Source organism: Mytilus edulis, chromosome 2 (assembly GCF_963676685.1).
Source record: "Mytilus edulis chromosome 2, xbMytEdul2.2, whole genome shotgun sequence".
In the NCBI taxonomy this organism is placed as follows: Eukaryota; Metazoa; Mollusca; class Bivalvia; order Mytilida; family Mytilidae; genus Mytilus; species Mytilus edulis.
In genome coordinates, this window is record NC_092345.1 from 81,023,793 (window position 1) to 81,035,271 (window position 11,479).

General features: G+C 33.7%; 1 protein-coding gene across 2 annotated transcripts in view; it reads right to left on the bottom strand.

Annotated features, from left to right (window-relative positions):
- LOC139513097 (ATP-binding cassette sub-family A member 2-like) overlaps positions 1-6,933 on the bottom strand; it is a 78,920-nt gene extending 71,987 nt beyond the window's left edge. Inside the window, exons 1-2 of one of the 2 annotated variants that reach the window (XM_071301272.1) lie at positions 6,730-6,933; positions 1,016-1,105 (exon numbers count right to left, since the gene is read on the bottom strand). In XM_071301272.1, the coding sequence (XP_071157373.1) occupies positions 1,016-1,105; positions 6,730-6,759 (120 nt within the window). In that variant the 5' untranslated portion in view covers positions 6,760-6,933. Of the gene's footprint in view, positions 1-1,015; positions 1,106-4,817; positions 4,995-6,729 lie in introns of those variants that run through there. The other variant, XM_071301273.1, reaches the window with a different exon arrangement.
- Between the last annotated feature and the right edge of the window lie 4,546 nt (positions 6,934-11,479).

An 11,479-nucleotide genomic window follows, 5' to 3' on the forward strand; every position in this document is an offset into this window, starting at 1 on the left:
CCCCTAAACAAATATATGTACTATACTTGAGAAAAGTGTGATTTAAAGTTTTAAGTTCATTCATCTGTTAACAGGAAATTGGTAATTGACAGGTCCAAAAAAATGCTCACATGGTACAGCTTATCACTATCAAACTACGACCAAACATGAAGTCGTTGTTTTCAGTAGCACATTTTTGTAACTGTGAAAATGTAAACTGAAACATTTGTTCGATAGAGGGAGGGATAAGGTGAATGCAACGTAATCCCAACTCTTAGATTAGGAGTAGAGTAAATTAGAATATTAGGAATATTCTGCAATTGAAAATCTACCAACATACTTGCTTTGTCAGACTTTCTGAAATACAATTGTATATATTGTAAAGGTATTTTGTATTACTGATTTTCATCTTGTGTTTGTTTGTTTGCACTGTATTAACATGTCCTGTAGTCACTTTTTCCAATCATGGTTTATAAGAAGTTGCTAGCATCTAAAACACGCCAGGTAGTTTTCATGGCAAAAATCAAAGGGACAACAAAATGTACAATTTTGGGGCTCCAAGTCAAGTTTTAAAATTGTCTCAAGTCAACAGGTCATTTTTAATAAAATTATTCAGTTCTGACAATGTCTGAATATTTCTAAAAATGTCAGATCACAAAGTTGCCTGCCAAACCTAGGTTGCAGGTCAGATATGACCATAGAGCCATAACTTTAAGCTCAAATATAATAAGCTGATAACATTAAATCTATTTCTCTAAAACATGTCAGCTTAAAAATTTCACTATTAAATACAGTAAATTCATATATTTTTGTAATGTGTTTACTAATACAAAAATTCAAAGGATTCACAAAAGTAACAACTTAAATTTTGATAGCATAGTATAATGCAATGCTTTCTAAAACAATGTAAAATCACAATAAATAATCTCACCTTTTTTTTAATTCTTGGACAACTAATTGCAAGCATAATCACATGCAAAAATGTCTGAAATTACAGTCATTGATATATTTTTGTGTGTATATTACAGTAACTTACTGGACTTCTCTTTTTTAATGTAAAGTTTTTCCACAATAACAATCTAAACTGGTGAACAAATCCCATCTCATTCTTAGTAAAGTTCTTGATCTGCAAAATATCACAACAGTTCTTATGAGTATGAAAGTATATTAGTCAAAAATAAAATAAGAGGAGAGGGTTAAGCTTGAAAGTGTTGCCTCAGAAGAGGAAAAAATACAGAATTAGATCTTTGAGTATTGTTTTTTTTTGGCATGAATATTGATTTTGTTATCAGGAAATTGAAACCATATTTAATCTTATTGTTTTACACATATACACTTTCACAGTAATGACAGTACTCCAATCTGTCTTTACCTTACCTTGGCATTGCACAAGGTCATGTTTTGCTCTGACTTTAAATGACGCCTTCACTCTAAATCTGTTGTATGCTGGATGTGTACTGATTGATATTTTATTTTTGGATACATGTACATGATTTTTTTATCATTTGTTATTGGCTTTGAATTCGACTAGCTGTCAGTAAGTGTGAGTACTTTCAGACCTTAACTTAGTTTTTTTCTTGTTGTGGGGATGTATACATGTAAGTACCCAGTGATTCCACTCTGTTTTTGTTAGATGTATTTCTGCTAAAGCAGCTTTGTAAATAGATTTGATGAGTTTGTGTCTTTTTGTTGTGGGATGTTTTGATATGCTTATCATTAGATGTTTTTGCTCTGTGTAGATCTGATAAGATCAGCCCATTTCAACTGGTAATAGTTTGTTCTTATGTGTACTGCAAAAACTACTGTACCAGGTTAGGTAGAGGGTTTGGCGCCAGCAAACAAGTTTAACACTACCACATTCTATGTGTGCCTATCCCAAGTCAGGGCCTGTATTTGAGTGATCGTTGTTTTTAGCGGTTTCTCATATTTACTGTTTTGTCCAGTTTTTTCTTGAATTGTGCGATTGCAGGATTGACCAAAGTCTGTTAAAAAACAAATAAGTCCAAAGCTACAATAACGCAATGCAACTGTAGACACAAACATATGTTATACCACTCAGGGGTGTGGAAATGTTTGTTGTGAGCACTTGTCCCTGGGCAAGTAAAACTGTAAAATTTACTTGTCCGGAAAAAAAGTTACTTGCCCTGATGGTCGCAATAAATATTTTTTCATTGTTAGCTAATATATGATTCTTAGCACTTTTTTGCATCACAAACAAATGAAATCCATTTGTTTATATTGTGTAAAACTTTAGGAAAGTAGGAAATGGGTTAACATCAATAGGATAGAAACCTAACAGCAAACCAACCAATGAGATAACATGCAGAGGACGATTTTACAGCAGTTTTTGTATAAAAATTGTAGCCAGTAAACTAAATTAAGAGGACAGTTAGTGAACATGGTGAAGTTTTGGTGTTTTCCTTAACTGACACACGTTTTTTTCTTCTTTCATAATTGTCTTGAAGGGCAATTCAATCATCTCTCTTATTTACCACTTTGACAACAAGTGATGCTGACCTGTGCATGTCTTCTATAGATAAGATAACAAATTATTTATTTTACGAATTTCCATCCAAGATAACCAGTGCAATCTAATATACACGATGTCTGAAATTCTCGCTTCCAAATCTTTTTTCAAAATACGTGTTCTTCTCCATCTGCGTTTTAGCTTTTCTACTCGACTCATAACTCTTTATGTATTATGTAATATTTATCGTCATGGACATAGATGTTTTGACTCGCTGACTATTGGTACTTTACATAAAATAAACATCTTTATCTTTATACTTTAACCTATAATGGTTTACTTTTTAAATTGTTATTTGTATGGAGAGTTGTCTCATTGGCACTCAAACCACATCTTCCTATATCTATCTTTATACGTTTTGGAATTAATTCTATATTTTTGTTGGATTTGAACTTTGTCTTGTATATTTTTTTTACTTGTCCATGGGCAACAGAGACAAAAATAATTACTTGTCTGGTTGTTCAAATGTACGAGTCGGGCGAGTCGGGCATAGCATTTCCACACCCCTGCCACTGTCTCAAGTTAAGGGGAGGGGTGGGATCCCACTCACATGTTTAACCCTGCCACATTATGTATGTATGTGCCTGTCCCAAGTCAGGAGCCTGTAATTCAGTGGTTGTCGTTTGTTTATGTGTTACATATATTTGTTTTTCATTCATATTTTTTATATCAATGAAGCCGTTAGTATTCTCGATTGAATAGTTTTACATTGTCATTTCGGGGCCATTTATAGCAGACTGTGCTGTATGGGCTTTGCTCATTGTTGAAGGTCATATGGTGACCTATATTTGTTAATTTCTGTGTCATTTTGGTCTCTTGTGGACAGTTGTCTCATTGGCAATCATTTATGAGGGTGGTAAAGGGTTATTTTCGTGCAACGTGATCGCCGTTTTTTATTTCACGTTCAACGTGTTTTTACTTTTTTATTTGACGTTCAGTAGTGCAAGAAGGTTGCCTCGTTCAACGTGTTCTGCTTATTTAAATTTACGTGCATCGTGATTTTCAAAGTCTTATTTTGCGTGCTCGGTATTTTTCAAATAAAATTCAAACACTTGGCAGGGATCGTCAAGAAATACTTTTTTAAAAGCCGTAAACCAATTATATCATAAATGTGTATACTAAATCGGGAATATCAAGTAAAACAAAGAGTTAATATATACAAGAAGACAGTGACTCAGTCACAAAAGGTTCAAATAAAAGTATTTATTTTCGTGCAACGTTCATTACAGAAATTATTTCACGTTCAACGTGAAATTTTGTCTTATTTCACGTTTTTTTCGTGCAAGCACCCCCCCTTTACCACCCTCATTTATCTGTAACTGACCTTTATAAAGAGACCCTGTTAGGGCTGTATTAAATAAATGGGGGATGTGTCCATGGGACAGAGATGATGCCCCTACTTGCATATCATATGAATTTATAATGGGACATAACTAAAGAACTGTAAAAAGTTATCAAAGGTACCAAGCTTATAATTAAATACGCCAGACACACATTTCGTCTACAAAAGACTCATCAGTGATGCTACCTAAATTTGTACTTGATCTATGTTTTGTGGTAATAAGTTTTGTGTATAACTCTAGCTCATAACGTTTGGTTGAGGCTAACTTAAGTTGGAGAACAGAAACGAAAAATTCAGCAATTTTTCCATTTGTATTAACAGGCACAACTCTAGAACAGTAAAAGTTGACAACCCAAATTTCAATATGGTAAATGTATTGTATATAATTTTCATAACATTTGGTTGAGGCAAACTATTAAAGTTAGAGAATGGAAACCAACTTAATTTAAGACATACAGACGTAGACTGAACGTTATGCACGGATGGTTAGACGAATTGACGGACAAGGCTTCCGCAGCCACATTGGTCTAAAAATCAAGCGTGCCTAGATTTTGTAAAAAAGACGTGAAAAAAACAGTGTTTAACTTGCTCAACTCAGACATGCGTCTCAGATTGGCATCTGTTTACAGACGGTGACGAAATAACTATATCAGGTGACGAAATAACTATATCAGGTGCCGAATTAACTACATGATAAAGTGAAAAGGGAAGAATATATATCTGCCTATTCTACATTTTGTAATGAATTCTCCCCCCTTTTTTGCCTGAATATCAATTATCATGTCATGAATAAGTGACAGTCAACATGTTAAGAGCTTTTAGTCATTTGAAATTAAAAAGTACAGTTTCTATTCATTTCCAGTGTCATCAAGATCACTTGAACTTTCAGCAGATGTCATATTGTCACAGTTTTTTGTTCGCTGACAAAATTATTTATTCTGTCACTTTCAGAAAAACATGGATACAAACCTTATCAACGATTGACGGGTGAATTCAAACAGATCTATAATCAATGTTTGTGCAAAAAACATTCACATTTCAATTAATATCAATCATTGTTATTGATTTCACATCAACAATCACAGTAAGAGCAAAAATTATCAGCATGCAGCTGTTTAGTGTATACGCATATAGTCACGTGACTTCATTTATTCAGTCGATTCGTCATTTTTATTTTGTTTCTAAATTTAGAATCTGACATGTGCTTCTTTGTTTACATATATCAGCTGATTTTTGTGCGAGCAAAAGTTTCACGATTGTCATATTGAGTTTATTGACCATGTAATAGGAATGAATACATAAATCAGAGACAAATACAAACCCCCTTTATTATATTTCTATTTTTGTGTGAAATTTTTATGTTTCGGGTGATGACTGAAAGGATTGATCGAGTTTATTATAACATTGACATACATACACAGTCACTTATTAAGGTAAAAAAAAACCTGGTGAATAAAACAAAGGATTTGTATAGTAAGAAGGATTACAACCCAGCAATAAGGATTCCACCTGGAACATAACTTGAAAATTCACACAATGATACTGAGAAATATAATAAAAGGGGACACTGCCTGTTAATTAAGTCAATTGTTCACCGTGAACTAATAGTGCATCTCTTTGTTTTGACAGTTGTTTTAAAAGTGTATGAAGAAAAGACAAGACAAGACAAGACAATATTTTATTTAAGTCTCACCTCTTCATTATATAAAATATATGACAAACAGTTGATAAAACAACATCATAAAACATACAAGAGCCACTCTAAAAAGAGTTATGAGAGACTATCTAAAATATCCAATTAGTTTTTACCTGAAGTTCTTATTAACTTTTCAGTTTTAATTTCTCACAAAATAGAGTTGCTTACTATTGCCGTTTATAACTAGTCTCAGTTTATAAGCATCATATGGGATTGAATCAAAACTGAAATGGATTTCGTCTTCAACATCTCTCTGCATAAATGTATATACTACAATGAATTATAATTTTGTTTGGCTCTGATTCTGATTGACTTTAGAATGGTGACATATTTTAACCCCATTTTTATAAAAATGACTGGATCCGCATCTGAGCGGTATTGATGGTTTGCAGTGAGCGGGTGAAGTCACCGAAATTGGAGGTTTGAATTCCCCGTGGCGTTTGCATTTATTTCAAAGCTGAGACAGGAAATTTACAAAAAGCCCAACCTTTACATTACAGGTCACATTAATACAGGTTGCACTCTTACGGTTCTAACAATTAACGCTATGATTGCATTTCTAACCACACTATGGCATGCTGTCTGGGAATAGTATACTAACTAACATATTATGTCACAGGCTCTATCAAACTTTTAATGATTTTATCAAAACTGAGGTTTTGATCCATACAAATGGATCACGAAGGGTATTCAAACTATATGTGTATGATTACCAAAATCGCCTGCAAAATTAATGGACAATATTTTGATTTGATAAACTGCACAGACTGTTACCATACCTCTTTTGGAAAACGAACATAAAATAACAAACAAAAATCCAAAGTGACGCCTTCTTGAGCAAAAGAGTAGTACATTGTATATCGCTTACTTTTATTGTATATGCACGTTATGTCTTAAAAGTATAGAAGACAAGTTGCATTTATTCTAGAAAATGCCTTTCCGGACTTGACACTTTTTGAGACGTAAGACTGTTTCTAAGAGGGACAATTAAATTAAAATCAAATCCTTGAATTGATCCAATTCTGATATGTCGACCACCCCAATTAACTTTAATTAGATTGCAAGAGGGAAAGTTTTCTCTACTGAACATGGTTTTGAATGAAAGGTATTTTCTGATTACTATAACACATTTAATAGTCTAAGTGTAAACAAAACATTCATAAAAAGTCACATATTCTGACTTACCCCTCTGAGGCTGTGTGTATCCCTGTCCATATTGATGTAATTTAAATATTGCACTAATGATTTGAATGGCGTTTGTACATAACTAATTACAATTTTACTAGAGAAAATATCTGCAGTTGCACACAAGAACACATTTTTACGTTTGGTATATGAAACAAAGAACTCTAAAAATATAGCGATGATACATTGCGTGTAAGATGGATAACTGCCAATGAATGTTTGATTTCATTTACTTATAAGCTAGCTTTAGTGTCACAGCTGGGTAGAGTATGTTTGTTCAATCGAGACAACCAATATGGATTGTATGAAAAAGAAACATTACGTCACAAATGTTAACAGTTATTTATGATGGACAACAGTTTATTCTTTTTTTCGAGACAATTATCGTGGTGAAAGTTCATTTGGACATTTAAATATATTGGTGTTACATCCCAATGTTGAGTAAATATTGCTTGATTGAAAAACAAATGCTCACTCAAGTGAAAAAGGAAAACGGAATGGTAAATAAAGAAAAGAGTACAGTAGACTATGGAAAAGAAATTTCGAAAATTTTGATAATATTAAGCCGAAAAATTAACTGGAATTGATATTTTTTTACATGTCCAATCTATATAGGGTTTTTTATTTTTGTTTTATTCCTGGTATCTATGATTTTAGTATATGACCGTATATTGTTTTACTGATAGAAAAGCAGTTGTACAAATAGAAGAGATAAAGTTATCCAAGAAAAAATAGATCTTTGCATGAGAAGATTAAGTTGTAGAGTAGTATAGAGAGTAGAAAATCATAACTACAGACTGGTCGATCTTCAAACGTGTTACGAAATATAAATTCTACATCAGAAAATGACTGTAAATTTTCTATATACTAGTAAATGGCCATTAATCTTACACGACTGTCTTTCGATATATTTCGCGAAAAAAATGGTAAAAGAATAAGTAACGGTGTCTAAGTAGTACGACAGGAGTCGTGAAAAATTTGGTTGTTTTATCAAAAGGTGGGGACAATATAAATGATTGTCAATGAGACAACTCTCCACCAGAAAAAGGACAAAGCAGTTAACAACTATAGATCATCGTACTGCCTTCAAGAACCATGAGCAAATTCCCTACCGCTATAAAAGACATCGAAATGACAAATGTATACAATTCACAGGAGAAAAAAGACATCGAAATGACAAATGTATACAATTCACAGGAGAAATGACAAATGTATACAATTCACAGGAGAAAACTAATGGTCTGATGTATGTACAAAACAATGAACGAAAAACAATTTAAGGAAGTTTGCTACTCAGTTTCAAAATAACAAGCTTGTCATAACACTAGTATATATTGATAGGGGTTTAATAAAGGAACCAAAAAAGCAAAACATAAATATAGGTCAATGTGCTTGTTTTCGAGATATTAGCCTTTGAAAACTTGTCGGGAAAATGATCTCTTTTGATTTTGCATTGCTTATCATTGACAAGTTAAAGCTCTCAAAAACTATTAAAAAATAACAACGATTTTATAAGACTTTTACAGATGATTTATAATCATACATATAAAAGATTTATAAAAAGAAAAATGGGGGTCAATGGGCAATTTTTTTTAAGGCATTCAAATGGATAAAACCAGATGATTCCGAAAATCTGACAAAAATCCCAAAACATGACAAGCGAACATCCTTAATAATCAGCAACAAACTAACCACTTAATTACAGGCTCCTGGCTTAGTTATTTAGAATTTAGAGGGGTTAAACATGTATGAAGGCGCCATCTCTACAAATAAGCTTGAATATTGGTGTAACGACACAACATAAGAAAAAAATATGCAAAACAATAAACGAAAAACAAATATGAGAAACAGCACTAAACGGCAACCAAACACTTTTAAACAGAATGATGCTTGGTTAACAATGTCTGTCAATGTTTCACTGAACTTCCTTAAAAATACAGTGCACTTAGGCAAGGACGTAAACGTAGAAGTCCTTGACTAAGTTAAAGACAAAATGCAGTACTTTATAAACACAAAAGGCGGAACATGACCGTTTAGAGACTGAGTATATTGATATAGAAGATACTTTTAGGTAAGGGTGAAGTTAACTTGGTACCTATTAAAACGTTTAAACGCGCTGCATTTGTTTACACCTGTAAGGAATCTGATGTTCAATGGATGTTGTTGATGTGGTTCATGAGTGTTTCTCGTTTCTCGTTTTTTTTTATATAGCTGCACATGTTTGCACCTGTCCTAAGCAGGAGCGTAGCTCCCTATACATCAACACGCAGTTGCGTGCACATCAATTCGGCATGCAAAAAAAAATGTCAAAATAAAAATTTATAGCATTCGGCATTAGATTTATCAGAACCAATTTGATATCGTTGAACATATGCCGAGGCAATGTGTTCGACAGACTACCAGAGACAATCACCCTGCAGACATGCCAAAACAGTATTCGAAAGTCTCATTATATTTTGCGTTCATAGACCACATGATAATGAAACTGGAGTCGCGTCTGATATCACCAGAAACTCAATCACTTCTTGGCGCATTATCTGCTTCCTCGTGTTTTAGGAAATACAACAAACAATTGTATGAGACATACCAAACTGACCTGGCATGTAATTTTGACAAATTCAACCGGGAGGTTGCTCGATGGCGAACACACTGGATTAACACCTGGCGAGTGCTACCGTGGAGAGATAGCTAAGTATACTATGTCTGTTGAAAACATATATACGAGTAACCATGAACAACGAAAGGTTACTGCATATTCTTCAGGATTTAAGTGTGAATATTGACAAAGTAATAGAGAAGTTCGTTTCTGCTAAGACCGAAAAAGCAGCTTTTGCACAAATTTTAGTAAATTCTGTATCACAAAAATGTGTTGTTTATGTATTCAATTAACCATGCATGCTTTATTCTCTTCAGAAGATTTCTGAATAGTTTTGCATTCATGAATTGTTTATACGTCATATGTGCATGTAGCTACCTTTTTAACCGTCATATGACCGGTCCCAAAAATTTTCGCCTCGGTCCGCTCGGCAGTACCGTGATCGGCTTGCACATCTTTACATTCTAGCTACTCCCCTGCTAAGTCAGGAATCTGACGTTCAGTCAGTAGTTGTCGTTTGTTAATGTAATTTATACGTGTTTCTCGTTTTTTTTTTATATAGATTAGACCGTTGGTTTTCCCGTTTGAATGGTTTTACACTTGTAATTTTGGGGCCCTTTATAGCTTGTTGTTCGGTGAGAGCCAAGGCTCCGTGTTGAAGGCCGTACCTTAACCTATAATGGTTTACTTTTATTAATTGTTATTTGGATGGAGAGTTGTCTCATTGGCACTCATACCAAATCTTCCTATTCCTATAGACCGTTGATTTTCATGTTTGAATGGTTTTACACTAGTCATTTTTGGTTCCTTTTTGGTTTGCTGTTTGGTATGAGCCAAGGCTCCATGTTGAAGACTGTACTTTGACCTATAATGATTTACTTTTACAAATTGTGACTTCGACGGAAAGTTGTCTCATTGGCACTTATACCAAATCATCTTATTTCTGGATATGTTTGTTGGGTTTCGAACGCAGTGGTTTGTGAGTGAACATTTTTACCACAGTCTGTATCTACATGCATTACACATTATGTGTACCTTAAGGAGCGAACAATTCTATCTTCATACATTTAAACCTAGTGAACATGAATATCAATCTAACCCTTTCTCGTTTCCATTTGTTTTGGTTTGAATATTTATACGACCGCAAACTGTTTTTTAGGTTCATATAATGCTATGATGTCGTCGTCCGAAGACACAATTGGTTTCCGGACAAGAACTTTAGTGTAAGTGAATTATCTCTATGAAATATTTTAAGAAGGTTCAATAATTATACCACATAAGGAAGTTTGGGATTGATTTGAGGATGATGGTCCCAGTCGTTTTGGAATAAGGGGCCCAAAGCAAGCATTTTTCTAGTTTCAGGATAATAACTTGTGTATAAGTATTTCGAGTGCTCTGAAAATGCGCCACAACGTTTAATACCACAAGTAGAAGGTTGTTGTTCATTTTGGGGGTTATCGGTTCCAACATTTGAGGAATTAAGAATAAAAAAGAGGCCAAAAACAAGCATTTTGTAGTTTCCGTACAATAACTTGTGTGTAAGTGTATGGATCTCTATGACATTGTACCACAAGGTTCCATATCACAAAGGGAAGGCTGGGACTGAGTTTGGGGTAATTGCCCCAAACATGCAGGAATTAGGGACAAAAGGGCCAAAAACAAGCAGTTTTCTAGTTTCCAGACAAAAACTTGTGTTTAAGTGTATGGTGTATGGAGGTAATTGCTGAAGGAGGGGGACAAAAAGTTGGGGTGTTTTCTTTTCAAATTTTTTGATGGGGTTTATATTATTTTTTTCAAAATTTTTCAAATTTTTGAAAAGTTTCAAGAAGAAATTGCATAGTGTTGTGGAGTTTCAAAAAAAATTGCAAAGTGTTGTGGAGTTTTAAATAGAAATTGCAAAGTGTTGTGGAGTTTCAAAAAGAAATTGCAAAGTGTTGTAGAATAGATTTGTAAGATCTTTGACCACATTTATTTTATGTCAGAAACCTATATTATGTCAAAAATTTGATCACAATTCAAATTCAGACATTATCAAGCTTGAATATATATTGTGTCAAAATTTGCCCCAACTGTTCAGTGTTTGACCTCTGTGGTCGTATCAGGCTGCTTTTACCTAATGTGCGATCTCCACTTCGGTAGTTGCGGTGGTTAAAC